Source organism: Schistocerca serialis, chromosome 3 (assembly GCF_023864345.2).
Source record: "Schistocerca serialis cubense isolate TAMUIC-IGC-003099 chromosome 3, iqSchSeri2.2, whole genome shotgun sequence".
In the NCBI taxonomy this organism is placed as follows: Eukaryota; Metazoa; Arthropoda; class Insecta; order Orthoptera; family Acrididae; genus Schistocerca; species Schistocerca serialis.
Window position 1 is genome coordinate 1011875695 of NC_064640.1, and position 15576 is coordinate 1011891270.

Genomic DNA, 15576 nt, shown 5'->3' on the forward strand with positions numbered 1-15576 from the left:
CTGTCCTGTGTACAGTAAGCATTCGACTCTCAATATTGTCTACAGTGTGGCCGCTTTCTGCCAAATGCATTCCCAATGCAGTTTTGTTAATTATCAATATTGAAAAGTTTGCTACATGTGTTTTTATCAGATTATGACAGAGACTAGTATGTGTCCGACTCTGCTTGAATCTTACGCCCTCGGAATTTCAACAGTAAGCCTTTACGTGATGCACAACGCTTATCTTGTAACGTCTGCCACTGGAGTTTGTTGGGTATCTCGGTAACGCTCCCGCGCCGAGTAAACGATCCCGCCGTTTCTCGTTCTATTCCCTCCGTTCCTTCTACAGGATGTTCGGAAATTCCCATTACAAACTTATGGGACTTGTAGAGTACGTTATATTTTAAAGAGGAACCTATGACTGGCAACGTACCATTTCCATGTTAGGGTCATTCGAGAACATGTTGGTAATACGACCACTTTTTCAAGTAGTTGCTTAGGCGTGACCCAGTACATCACTTGTTTTATAATTCCACTCTTTAATAGGCAAAAACTTGCTCGTGTGCTCGTTCACGGGTTCTCTTCAACGTTATGCAATACGGCCTCTTCCAATCCATGTGTGCGGCTGTTTCTTGGAGCACCAAAGTCGCGCCTTTTGACGATGAAGGTGCCCTTTCTTGAGCCCGTTGCGTAATTGGAGCAAAAAGGGTACGCGATGGAGTCGGACTTTGTGCAGAGCGATCTTGATACATGTGACAAGTCGGGATCGTTTACTTGGCGCGGGAGAGTTTACTCGGCGCGGGAGCGTTACCGAGATACCCAACAAACTCCAATGGCAGACGCTACTAGATAAGCGTTGTACATCACGTCATTACCGTGAGCTTCCCCATTCAGAAGGATCGTGTGGGTGTATTCTGCAGACATGCACTCAGCAATGTTGCTCTAACACTCATAGACACGTGAATGAGACTCGAACCAGATCAGAGGGGTAGGATAGACGACAAATGACATCAGCAGATCCGATGTAACCAGCCCCCATCCCCACCCCTCCCCCACCCCCCCGTCCGCCAAGGCCATCATGATTACCCTGTTGCATACCTAGAAAACGCGTTTTCAAAATGGTTTCCTATTCAAACTATTGTGTACTCACTCATCTCTACAAATCGTAGAATTTTTAACGGGTATTTCCGAAAACCCTGTATTAATCCTACTCGGCAAGGCTCTCAGACTGATGAACAGTACTCAAGAATCAGCCGTACGAGTGTTTCGTGGATGAATTATACTTCCTTAAGATGCTTTCCCAGTGAATCTCACTCTAGCATCTGCTTTTCCAATTACTACTTTGTGTGGTCATTCCACTTTAGGTTGTGCCGAGTGGTTATCGCTAGGCATTTTACCGTGGTTACCGTTTCCATCGATTCGTCGCCGTTAGTGTAATCGAACAACAGTGGATTTATTCACCTCTTTATGCACGGTAAGCTACATTTATTTGCTTTCCGCGTCAGCTGTTAGTCTCTACACCAATCGTTGATCCTACACGGGTCTTCCTGCATTTCGTTACAATATTCTGACATTGCAGTTTCCCTATAGACAACAGCATTGTCCGCGAATAGGTTCACGGTGTCGGTTTTTTTCTGGTAAGAATGGCGTATTGAGTTTTGTCTGCAAAGAAGTTCTGTATCCATTCACAATCCTGGTGCGTTTTGTACCGGACGAAAATACACTCGTCAGTGCAACGGTGGGTTCTTTTTCTTTTGCTCCGGGAGGAGACCGAGTGGGTTCTACAGCGTATAAAATATTATTTCACTTTATTACAACAAAGGTAAGATGAATTACTAAACTGTTTACAATCCATTTCCATGAGAATGTCATGAGTATTTACAGCTGACCCTGAAGTTCAACGTATCACTCGATACAATTACATTACGAGACTCTCACTCAGAGTAAATTTAACAATAACTTTCTTGTTGAGTTCTGCCTGATCCATTGATCACACAGCTGACCTACTAGAAAACGATGCTGTCGTTTTACTCGATGATCGCGGACTGGGCCGGGCCGTACTTTCGTCATGCTTAAGTAGAAGACCCGATGTGGCGGCGTAGCGAAACGTTTCTAGGCGTGGTTACGCCGGTGTCGCCCATTCGTCGATACGGCTTTCAGTGACTACAGGGCTATTACAAATGATTGAAGCGATTTCATAAATTCACTGTAGCTCCATTCATTGACATATGGTCACGACACACTACAGATACGTAGAAAAACTCATGAAGTTTTGTTCGGCTGAAGCCGCACTTCAGGTTTCAGCCGCCAGAGCGCTCGAGAGCGCAGTGAGACAAAATGGTGACAGGAGCCGAGAAAGCGTATGTCGTGCTTGAAATGCACTCACATCAGTCAGTCATAACAGTGCACCGACACTTCAGGACGAAGTTCAACAAAGATCCACCAACTGCTAACTCCATTCGGCGATGGTAAGCGCAGTTTAAAGTGATGTGTCGACAGAAGTGCCGACACAGTGTTATTTTGAGGGGGCCGATATGCACGCTATAAGCTCACGCAGAATATCGTGAAGTCTGAAACAGGACGCTCAATGAATGCTATAAAGAAAAGTACGTTGCTTTTGGAATACTTAACTTTAATCCATCCTTGTTGTATACATCGTTCTTGTTGAGAGATGCTTTAGACGGTAATTATCAATTGCTATGTAAGGCTAATGGCGCCTTGCTAGGTCGTAGCCATGGACTTAGCTGAAGGCTATTCTAACTATCTGCTCGGCTAATGAGCGATGCTTCGTCAGTGTAGTCGCTAGCAATGTCGTCCGTACAACTGGGGCGAGTGCTAGTCCGTATCTCGAGACCTGCCTTGTGGTGGCGCTCGGTCTGCGATCACACAGTGACGACACGCGGGTCCGACATGTACTAATGGACCGCGGCCGATTTAAAACTACCACCTAGCAAGTGTGGTGTTTGGCGGTGACACCACATAAAGCTTCTGGATGCCTCTGTAAGGGGAAATCAACGGGTCGGCCTGCAGTGAGCGAAGAAACGGTTGAACGCGTGCGGGCAAGTTTCACGCGTAGCCCGCGGAAGTCGACGAATAAAGCAAGCAGGGAGCTAAACGTACCATAGGATGGTGCTCCACCGCACTTCCATCATGATGTTCGGCATTTCTTAAACAGGAGATTGGAAAACCGATGGATCGGTCGTGGTGGAGATCATGATCAGCAATTCATGTCATGGCCTCCACGCTCTCCCGACTTAACCCCATGCGATTTCTTTATGTGGGGTTATGTGAAAGATTCAGTGTTTAAACCTCCTCTACCAAGAAACGTGCCAGAACTGCGAGCTCGCATCAACGATGCTTTCGAACTCATTGATGGGGACATGCTGCGCCGAGTCTGGGAGGAACTTGATTATCGGCTTGATGTCTGCCGAATCACTAAAGGGGCACATATCGAACATTTGTGAATGCCTAAAAAAACTTTTTGAGTTTTTGTATGTGTGTGCAAAGCATTGTGAAAATGTCTCAAATAATAAAGTTATTGTAGAGCTGTGAAATCGCTTCAATCATTTGTAATAACCCTGTATTTATTGTTGTGGTTGCGTTCCGAGATACCATAGTCGCTTGGCACCTCGCTCTTCGGACAACACAACTGTCTGATACTCGGTAAGCCCGTATATTGTTGGTTAAACGTCAGTGTGGAACTGTACCACATCATGGGACACGGCATCAACCTGAGCGCCTTTTTCTACAGTGCCCTGGATCTCATGGACGAAGAGAGCGAGACGGATTTCACAAAATATCTGTTTGCGGAAAGTATGCTTATTTTATAGAGATTTTCGTTCTCCAAAAAGTGTCGTAATGCGTGAGCATAAAACATTTTCAGTGATTCTAAAAGAGACTGACGTCATGATATAGGCCTATAATTATGCGCGTCTGTCCAACGTCTTTCTTGCAAAAGGGAGCGACCTGCCACTTTTCCGATCGCGAGGCACCCTTCGTGCTTCAGTGACACAAGATAAACTACTGCTAGAAAGGGGATAAGTTGTTTCACATAATCTCTGTGGAACATCACAGGCATCCAGTCTGGACTAGTTGCCGTTCCATTGTTGAGCAGTTTTAGTTGGTTTTCTATTCCGCGATCGCTTATCACAAAAACTGTCATTTAACTATTCGTACGAAGATTCAAAGGAGGCAATCTATTACGATATTCCCCGATAAAATAATTTCGAAAGAGCGAATTAAGTATTTCGGCCTTCTTTCTGTATCTTCTGTTTCGGTGTCAGTATGGTCACCGAATGACTGTACAGATGATTTCGATCCGCTTGCTGACCTAACGTAAGACCAAAACTTCTTTGGATTTTTCATTAGATCGTTTCTACAGACCAGTAAAATACATCTCCAGGACACGAATGGATTACCAACATCAGAAATCGTAAGTAACACCAAATGACAATCTAATCTTACGAAACTTGTGCTAGAAAAAAGCACTCAGTCTTCAGGCCACAAGTGGCCCATCGGGACCATCCGACCGCCATGTCATCCTCATTGAGGATGCGGATAGGAGGGGCGGGTGATCAGCACACCGCTCTCCCAGTCGTGATGATGGTTTTCTGGGACCGGAGCCGCTACTATTCGGTCGGGTAGCTCTTCAATTGGCATCACGAGGCTGAGTGCACCCCGAAAAATGGCAACAGCGCATGGCGGCCCAGATCGTCACCCATCCAAGTGCCGGCCACGCCCGACAGCGCTTAACTTGGGTGATCTGACGGGAACCGGTGTATCCACTGCGGCAAGGCCGTTGCTGTGCTAGAAAAGTTATTTCTATTTCGAAAAACAAGAGAATAACAAGAGAAAATGTAATATAGTAACATACTTGTAATTACTATGCAACTCATTTACTGTACACATAAAACAAACAACTATTACAAGTCACTGATGATGCTTCACAATTAACAGGAAAGAAACGCTTCTGGCAAAAAACAAAGTGTCTTTCATTTAGTTGCAAAGATGGAATGATTCATGAATTTTGAAGCAACTAAGGAAAGACGGAAAATGGATAAAATGCCAAAAATATTTTCCTACCTTTTTAACATTTCTTGTAACGCTGTCACAACCTTATGTTCACTGTTTTCCTCCCCGGCGTTAACTGATCCGAAAAGTTCGGATCTGTTTGTTAACTATCTGATCGAAATAATTTTTAGACATCACACTGAGAACAATCTCACACGAATCCCTTTCTCAGGCACCGGTTTTTAATGCAACGGTTCCCAGTCTATAGCTGGCGAGTTGAAGTGTCCCCTCATTACAACAGCACGACCAGGAAACTTACTTGTGCTGTTCCTCAAGTTGTCTCTGAATCACTGACAGTACGACTCCTGATGCAGCTGGTCTACAAAAGAATAGGGCTACAATGTTTGACTCGCCATTGATGCTTACCTTTACCCAGACTATTTCACATTCGGAATCTGTAATACTATAGACTACTTCACGCTAGTAAATACGCCACCACCATTGGTGAATTTCCGGGCATAAGTTCATTAGACCATTTTTGTTCCGTATCCTCTCATCGGCCAATCCCTAGAGTTTGTACACGATGGGAAAAAAGTCACCCTGTATATCCAAATCTGAATTTAGAATTTCAGTGCTGTTCATTCCCGGTCTGAGTTAAATTCCCATCCTCAATTATGTGTAGTTATTATTACCTTTAATTAGCGACATTAATTCTGGGGCCTTTCAATGGATGCTTCTGCAGGTTACTAATATTAAATTTAGTGACTCATCTGTCTTTGATTTCAGCAGGCGTTTCATTATTGACCATAAATAATGGTCCCTCTTACCTAAAAACTCCGAATGTGCGCTACACACGTACTCTGCTACCCGATTAGCACTGCACTGCCCGAGTAGTGCAGTATTGACCTTCTAAAGGGTGCCATACGATTCTTAGCCCAGTAGCGTACGTCGAGAAATTCGCATTCGAGATTGTCGTAGAACTAAGACTCTGGCTTAGACCTTCAACTCGACTCCAAACCAGAGAACCGTGACTGACACTGGGTACGATGCTGCAAATGGTGAGCCCTGCGTGCACTCCACGTACAATGCGAACTGCATTTACCAATCCAACCAACCGCCTGGAGAAGCCGAGGATAGCCTCAGAACCCAGGTGACAAGTGTCGTTCGTGCCGACATGGGCCACTATTCACAGCCGGTTGCACACATTCCGTTCAACAGCCGTCTGCAGAGCCTCATCCACATCTCAGACGAGACCTCCCGGTGAACATACCGACTGAAAACTGACTTACTTTCCCTATATGTCTGTTATTTTCTGAGGGGCTTCATTACGCTCCTAAAGTAGAAGTTTCCTGGACCAAGTAACCCAGCCTTTGCGACTGACCAGACTTGGCACAAAATAGGCCACTGGCCCAACAGACGAGGCATCCGCCGCTATCTCAGATGTGTTGTCAACATTTGCAGCACTTCGTTCCTGTCGCTAAGGTGTAAGGGGAGAGTCGTGCGGCCAGGCCTTCCGCCAAGAGGTCCGTGCATCTACCACAGCCCACCACACACCTGCAAGCAGAAACAGCGACTCTGAGGTAGCCAATGGATTCCAAGGCACCAGAGATGTTGCAGCTTTCTCCACCGCTGCCCCAAGAACGCCCCAGCTTATGGCAGCAATGCAGCTTCTAACCGTTTCCAGTCAGTGACCAATACTTTTAGTGTCTGGACACAACATTCACAATCTGTATCCATTTCTTCGTATATAAAAACTATACTACATCACGAATAAATTTCAAGACCAATCATCAGAGACTGAGAAAAAAGAGGCTGGCCGCAAAAGTCGCAGAAATAAGGTAAAGAAAGCTACATCAACTTTACAACGGCGGAAAACTACAGTACAAAGTTAACGCATTCTACACAGACAATCAAAATCACGCAAACTCCCACAACAAAATAATTAGCACTGCTAAAAACACATAGATAAAACGCTACCTTTCACTACTACTCAGAAACAATTAAAGCACCACTAAAATAAACGGTGAATATAATCTGTGTACAAACCGAGAGCTGCTGCCACTGAACTCCGCTCTGCTCCACGACTGGAGCTCAATGAGGCATATAACAGAATTGGTGAGCTCTTTTTGCGGTAGTTGGCGTCCAAGCATATCGAGCGGAACTGTCGTTCTTTCACGTTCCAGTGCAAATCCATCAAAGTTGAAGTGCTAAGTTCCTAGCAATAGTTTCCTTTGAAAATAACAGCGACTTCAATGCAGGGATTCTGTTGCGTAGGAAAGCTAAATAATAGGCTACAATTACGGACTGACTGCTTATTTCCTGAGAGTTTTGTTTCACGTTCCCTATCACCTGGAACAGTATCCGTCGTAGAAACGACATAGGCACGACTGAGTCCACTGTTCGACCACTTTATGAATGGTGAAGTGTTGCCAATCCATGTTTGACGTCAAGGTGCAAATAAGCACTCTCGCACGGCAGATGACAGCAATCGCAGTGGAGGGTATATAAAGGGTATCGCGGTACGCGGAAAGCAATGCATTCCTTGTCATACTGCGGAAATAAAGCGCTTTATCAGACGCCGAAAATGGCATGCTCATTGGCTTTCGGGACAAGTATGGAAGCATTTCCGAAACGGCTAAGTTTCGCATCATGGGCCATAGATGACAGGGGTGAACGACGGCTGCGGACATGTGAGCGGGCGAACAGACGTACAATTGTAGACCAATTGACCTCAATGACTATAGCGGACGTTGCTGCATATGGACCTTCGCAGGATGTGACTAATTCATGCGCACATGCTGACGGCGACGAAGGCTGGAATTTGCACACCAATACTGGAATTGGACGTCCACTGAGTGGCGACAGGAGGGCTTTTCAGATGAATCACTTTTTATACTCTGTTGTCCATATGGCCGTTGGCGTGCACGGCCCTGCAACAATCGTCGAAAGAGTGCAGGCCGGAGAAGAAAGAGTAGCGGTCTGGGGAATGCTTTCGCGGCATTCTCTGCATGATATCGCCATTCTGGAAGACTCAGTGGATCAACACAAGTGTGCATCTATCCTTGGGGACCATATCCAGCCCTACATGCAGTTGTTTTTCCTAGGGACAATGGCATCTATTAGCAGGACAATGCATCGTGTCCCACAGCAGGCAGTGTAATGGCTGCAGCCTTAGTAAAATGAAGAACCAGCTCTTCTGGAGTGTCTGTTGGTCTCTCATACACCAAATACTTCATCTCCCCCACCCCATTACACCGCCCACCCCTCCCCCGCAAACAAAAGAGAAATCGATAAGAGTGAAGTCGAGAGAATGTGATGACCACGGTACTGGCCCACCCCACCCAATCCAACAGCTGGAGGAAAAATTGAATAAATATTCTTTGACATCAACAGCAAATCGTGGTGGAACCTAATAATGCTGGAACCATAATCGTTGCGTGACTGATAGTGGGACATTCTGCAACATTTCCGATAGTACTTTTCGGAGATGATTATTTCTTCCACCGAACGCACTAGACGGAAGATGTGGTCCAATCTGATGGTCGTCAACAATGGCGACCACACTTTTCTGGTGTGTCTATGTTGATGGTAAAGCACTCATGTTCCCTTAGAATTTACAACTCCCAGACATGGCTATTGTGGCCGCTGAATAATCTTTCCCTTATGAAGGCAACTTCGTCAGTAAACAAATCACACATTTGGATGTCAGGGATGTTTTAAGTTCTGTTTATTTACCATTGGCAGAATTCCACACACTGGGGAGGTCGTCAGCTGATACTTGAATGGCTGCATGCCCGTCTCGTCCAAGATATTCTACACATTAGCGTTTGAGGCATTTAGTTTCTTGGCTATGGATAATGAGCTGTTGGTGGGGTCATCCTCAGTTCACTGTAACACAGCTTCCTCAAACTGAACAGTTCGCTCACTGCAAGGTTTACCAGTTTTCCATTGTGTTGGTGTAACGCATCCTGTTTCACGAAGACGGCCTTCAAGTCTTCGAGATGTGACATGATTTGATAACCTCCTATCTAGAATTCGTTCTGGATACAGGCTCCAGCCATCTCGGCACTTGTATCGTGCCTCCACATAAATTATGTACACGTCAGCCAACTCGGTTAGAGTGCAATCAGAGATCAAGAACCTGTAAACATTAGTAGAAACTTTCACGTAAATTCGGCATAACATAAACAATAGTAATGTAACTGTTTATCCAGGGACGTGGACACTACTACTAGTGATGAAAACACACCCTTCCTAGCAGTAAGATGTAATTTTCTTGCAAATCAGATTCCAGTCTTAATGTGCTGTGTGTGAAGCAGTCAAAACAAATACGAACTTCGGTCTTAGGAAAGTCTAGCGCCAAACACATCGAGGGCCCATAGCGGGGAAACACTACCCGTGTGGCATTTGTGTCATATAACCGAATTGTTATTTTCACCCCATCTTACAACTCTACAACAAATTTGTATACGTAGTTTTTCTTACCCCCAGCATGCTGACCTTTAAATCTGTATATACACTTCAAGATAAAAAATAGTGACGCACCACGAAGGAATTATCCGTATGGGACCTAAATCAGTAGATGTGCTGTACTAGCACGGACAAACAATCGATTAGAATTTCAGAAAAATTGGATAACTTTTTCAAGCAAAAGAGCTTCATAAACCGATAGAGTCAATTACGCGTTAGTGGACTTCTGGGCCTCATCCAAGCAGTTATTCGGGTTGGCATCGACTGACAGAGTGGGCGGATGTCCTCCTGAGCCAGACTGGCTCGTTAGGTTGTCAGTCTCCTGACCTGGTTGCAGGGTCCATAATCACTCCTCGTTGTCGTGGCGAATGGCGGTGACAGTCAGGTTGGCATCCCACACTTACAACACAGCAGTACGTCGACAATATTCTACACCCCGTTTAGTTGCGCTTCATAGCAAGCCATTCTGAGATTACCTTTTAGCAACATAATGCCCGCCCGCACACAGCGGGAGTTTCTACTGCTTGTCTTCGTAGTTCACTAACCCTACCTTGACCAACTATGTCGCCGGATCATTCCCTAATTGAGAACGTTTTGAGCATTAAGGGCAGGGCTCTCCAACCAGCTGGGGATTTTGACTATCTAGGGCTCCAATTGGACGGAATTTGGGACGATATCCATGTTTCTCTCTCTCCCACTTTCTCCCTCTCTCTCCCTCCCTCTCTCTCTCTTAGTGTATTACAGATTGAAAACTGTAAAGTATACTGGGTAAATCGCCTAAAACTTGCACCGCAGATAATGTGGAAATGGAAAGTGCTATTAATGTAAGGTTTTCACAGAATGGATTGTTTGTCAGGAGCTGGTATTGTTAGCCAATAAACAGATTGTGATAACACTCAGAAAGTGTATTTTTTGTGCCAACATACACTTTTTAAATGGGGCAATGCATGCTGACATTCACAAACTAAAAGTGATGTACATTAGAATGTCAGGAGTGTTTTTTTGCAGGATTATAATGAGAGACGTGCTGAAATATGTTTGGGTTTATATAAAGAAAAAGTTGGCTGCATAACAGGCGGATCCGATTTGTTGCAAGAGCTTCAAAATCAAATGAGAAATAATTAGAATACACACTGACGGAAAGAAATCGCAACGGCAAGAAAGAGTTGTGGTGTGCGATATAAACGAAAGTTAGTAGGCGTGCTTTTACACACATCTTAAAAAAAGTTTTGCATCACCTCGATTCCGAGGGTTCTGAAAGCTATACAGAAAACTTGAACGGAGATCAACATAACTATCATTTCCGCCCTTTTTATTGCGCATGAAAACCACACATTGCATGTTGTACCACCATACAGCGAGACCTTCAGTGGTGGTGGTCCAGATTGCTCTACACGCCGGTACCTCTAATACCCAGTAGCACGTCATCTTGCACTGATAAATGCCTGTATTCGTCGTGGCATACTATCCAAAAGTTCATCAAGGCACTGTTGGTCCAGATTATCCCATTCCTCAACGGCGATTCGGCGTCGATCCCTCGGAGCGGTTGGTGGGTCACTACGTCCATAAACAGCCCTTTTCAATCTATCCCAGGCATGTTCGGTAGGGTTCATGTCTGGAGAACACGCTGGCCACTCTAGTCGAGTGATGTCGTTATCCTGAAGGAAGTCACTCACAAAATCTGCACGATGTGCGCGCGAATTGTCGTTCACGAAGACGAATACCTCGCCAGTATGCTGCCGACGTGGTTACACTGTCGGTCAGAGGATGGCATTCACGTATCGTACAGCCGTTACTGCTCCTTCCGTGACCACCAGCGGCGTACGTCGGCCCCACATAATGCCACCCCAAAACAGCAGGGTACCTCCACCTTGCTGCACTCGCTGGACAATGTGTCTAAGGCGTTCAGCCTGACCGGGTTGCCTCCAAACACGTCTCCGACGATTGTCTGGTTGAAGGCGTATGACACACTCATCGGTGAATAGAACGTGATGACAATCCTGAGCGGTCCATTCGGCATGTTGTAGGGCCCATCTGCACCGTGCTGCATGGTGTCGTGGTTGCAAAGATGGACCTCGCCGTGGACGTCGGGAGTGAAGTTGCGCATCATGCAGGCGTTGCTGTCAGGGTTTCTCCGAGCCATAATCCGTAGGTAGCGGTCATCCACTGCAGTAGTAGCCCTTGGGCGGTCTGAGCGAGGCATGTCATCGACAGTTCCTGTCTCTCTGTATCTCCTCCATATCCGAACAACATCGCTTTGGTTCACTCCGAGACTCCTGGACACTTCCCTTGTTGAGAGCCCTTCCTGGCACAAAGTAGCAATGCGGACGCGATCGAACCGCTGTATTGACCGTCTTGGCATGGTTGAACTACAGTCAACACGATCCGTGTACCTCCTTCCTGATGGAATGACTGGAACTGATGGGCTGTCAGGCCCGCACCGTCTAATAGGCGCTGTTCATGCATTGTTGTTTACATTTTTGGGTGGGTTTAGTGACATCTCTGAATCGTCAAAGGAACTGTGTTTGTGATACAGTTCCACAGTCAACGTCTATCTTCAGGAGTTCTGGGAACTGGGTTGATCCAAAACTTTTTTGATGTGTGTATATTTGAAAGATGATGTCTATTCAAAGAGTGGCGCCACTATGAAGATGCTAATCAGTTTTTCTTTAAATTCGCGCTGTAGTGGTCGCGAGGGTTAGTTACCTTTGAAATTGGACTTGGTGAATTGATGGTGATCAAGACTGCCTTTAAGGTGCCATTATCAACACCTCACTGAGTTTGAACGAGGTCGTGTAATAGGGCTACGAGAAGCTGGATGTTCCGTCTGGGATACTGCAGGAAGACTTGGCAGGAATGTAGACACTGTACATGATTGCTGGCAGGGTAGTCACGAGAATCTACGGTCGCTAGAATCCGGTTCCGGACGGTCACATAGAACTACCGAGAGGAAAGACCACCGCGTTTGGCTTATGGCTCTGACGCATCGTACTGTATCTGCAGCAGCTATCTGAGCAGCAGTTCACAACACAGTGACACAGCCAACTGTTACAAATAGGGTACTTCCAAGACAGCTCTGAATCAGACGCCCTGCAGCGTGCATTTCACTGACTCCAAACCACCGCCATTTGCGACTCCAGTGGTGTCAGGCGAGAGGTCATTAGAGGGCAGGGTGAACGTCTGTTATGTTTTCTGATGAACGTTGGTTCTGCCTCAGGGCCAGTGACGGCTGTGAGTTGGTCAGAAGGAGGCGAGTTGAGGGCCTGCAACTAACCAGTCTGCGTGCTATTCGCACTGGACACGTACCTTGGGTTACGGTCTGGGGTGCGATTTCATATGACAGCAGGAGCACTCTCGTGGTTATCCCACGCACCCTGAATACAAATTTGTACGTCATTCCGACGATTCGAGTCGTTGTGCTGCTATTCTGGGGTCTGCCTTCCAGCAGGATAACGATCGCCCACATATCGCTGTTGTAATCCGACAGGCTGTACAGAGTATCGACATGTTCCCTCGGTTTACTGGATCACCAGATCTGTCTCTAACCGAGCGCATATGGGATATCATCGGACGACAACTTCAGCTTCATCCACAAACAGCATTAATCGGCCCTGTATTGACCGACCGAGTGCAACAGGTACGGAAGTCCACCATGCAAACTGACATCCGGCACTTGTACAACACAGTACACGCACCTTTGCATGCTTCCATTTAGCATTCTGGCGGCTACACCGATTATTAACGTAGCAGCATTTCACATTTGGAATGGTTTATCTCATGCTTACATTAACCTGTGATCTTACAATGTCAATCACCTACATATCTGACCTAGGCAAATATATTCAGGAAATGTCATTACTTTATATCAGTTACTTTCTGGTGTCGCGATTTCTTTCCCGTCAGTGTACATTTGTTGGAATAGTTAAGATATAGACGTAAATGTTCGCATTTTGGTGCTCAATTAACTGTCTATACCCTATTAAAACAAAATAGAGAAAGGCAAAGAGCAGGAGATTAGGTAAAGTGTTGCGATGTGTGTTGCAGGCGTGGGAGTCGCACATGCGCGTCAAGGATATGAGAAGGGAGCCGGCGCAGCGAGGCGAAGAGCGCCAGCGTGAGTATCCCGCCACCCCCAGCCCGTCGCCCCCCGCGTCCCCGCCGCCCCCACCTCCCCTGCCTCCCCCGCCCCGAGCCCACGCACCCGCTCCCACTCCCGAGCAGGAGGCCGCGGCCCGCGCGCGGGACGCCCGAGGCTCCGACGCCGAAGACAGCGACGAGTCGGACGGCAGCGGCGAGGAGCTGGACGAGGAAGAGGAGGAGGAGGAGGAGGACGACGACGACGACGAGGAGGCTGGCGGCGGCGCGCAGCCCGGCCCCGAGGCGGCGGCCGGCCCCTGCCCGGGGGCCTTCCTGGACCGCAGCCCGGGCGAGGTGTACACCATCCCCGAGGAGGAAGAGGAGGCGGCCAGCCCCACGAGCGGCGACGGCGTCACCAGCCTGCGCCAGCGCCGCCTGGCGGGAGGTGGGTGCGCCCCCTCAGCCGGCGCCGCAGCAGCGCGCAGCCTGCAGCCTGCCCCGAGCCAGACGCGCCGCCTCCCACAACACACTTCTTGCCTCCACCCTAGCATCGCGTCCGACAAATTTCGCCTATAGTAGCCAACAACGATACGAGAAGTTAGCACACGTACCTACCCGTCGAGTTAAGCGCCGGTTCACTGCAGTCAACAGTCGACGTCGATCTTTCCCAAAAAGTTAACGTATTTACGTGTTCGCGGTCTATTTGGCATCCGTCGTTCTGACGAAGTTTGTCCAAACAATGAAGCACCTTGTCCTTCGTAAGAGTGTTACATTTCGTTTGATTACTGGTATTTTGAGTGGAAGCAGGCCGCTGTGATGCTCCGTGTCTTTCGTCAAAACGTTGACACCATTTTCAGTGTTAGTAATGACTCGTCCACTTACACTCGTGCTCATCTGCACACTGCGCAACATAATTAAAGGATCGCTTTTTCGAAATCCCGTAATTTTCTCCCACTGCCACGCGTAAGTATGAAATTTGCCTCAAACGTGCCTACGACGTTCCTGTGCGATGGTGAAAAGCGTGGCGCCCTGCGACGGCACCCTTTGGCTCGGCGACCTCCAAACAGCAAGGTGTCAACACATGCTAAAAAAAAAAAAAAAAAAAAAAAAAAAAAAAAAAAAAAAAAAAAACCACCTCGGAAGTTCGTGTGACGTGATTTTACCACATTCCTGCCCAACGCCACCGTTTAACGCGTCACACGACGGGAATGTCATAACAGGCCCCCTTATTCCAATTTCACCCGTTCTTTTCATCCTCCTGCAAAGGAGGTCAGAAACGCGAAGCTCAGCGCTGAAATCGCAAAGTTTTCCTACGAGTGGCCAAGGAAAACGTGCAGTCACACTCCCGCTCAGAGTCGCCACGAAAAGGCCTCTTTCCTTGGGGCATTGATTCCCACACATTTATCTGTCGAAAACGACAGTTTGCAGCGCAATGAGCAACAGGAAGACATTCCCTAAGGACATTGAGGAGCTGCATCCTCATTGAATGTTGTCACACCCTCTGTAGCACAGCGTGACTCCAGTTTTTGCTCTCGTGTATAGGCTGCAAACACCAGGGACCGATCAAAACCATTCGACGGAATTTGAAGATGATCTGAAGCAGCAAATGGTTTTTATGCTATTTGAGCACTCCTATTTCGCATCCGCCTGTGGAGCTGCGACACTGACACATGCCTGAATGAAATGGCATTGGGTCCCTCTAGGCTCTCCCAGTTGGCAAAACTCTCACTGGCACCGGGCCACCTTTATTCAGAATTTTAAAAATGAACGTGTCCAGAGTTAACCTGTAAAGTAGTCCTAAGTATCTGCAAACTCTCAAAACCCCTGAGATTCCAGCTGCCTAGCTACTAGCATCTCGGACTACTTTAAATGTTGTCTCTCTACACGTTCGCCTTTAAAATTTTCAATAAAGGTGGAAGGGTGTCACCGAATGCTTTGTTGAACTGACAGACCTCAGATGCACACTTTGCTGTTTTATTCGTGCGTGTATCGATGTCGCACCCCTCCGTTATCACACAACAGAAGGACGTCAAACAAGTG

The 15576-nt window shown here is 47.0% G+C and overlaps 1 protein-coding gene across 1 annotated transcript in view; it reads left to right on the top strand.

Moving 5' to 3' along the window:
- Positions 1-14112, top strand: part of LOC126471364 (regulating synaptic membrane exocytosis protein 2-like) — a 420233-nt gene extending 406121 nt beyond the window's left edge. The window contains exons 6-7 of the mRNA XM_050099485.1: positions 13504-13683; positions 13786-14112. Coding sequence (XP_049955442.1) covers positions 13504-13683; positions 13786-14112 — 507 coding nt within the window. The remainder of the gene's footprint in view (positions 1-13503; positions 13684-13785) is intronic.
- The last annotated feature ends 1464 nt before the right edge of the window (positions 14113-15576 follow it).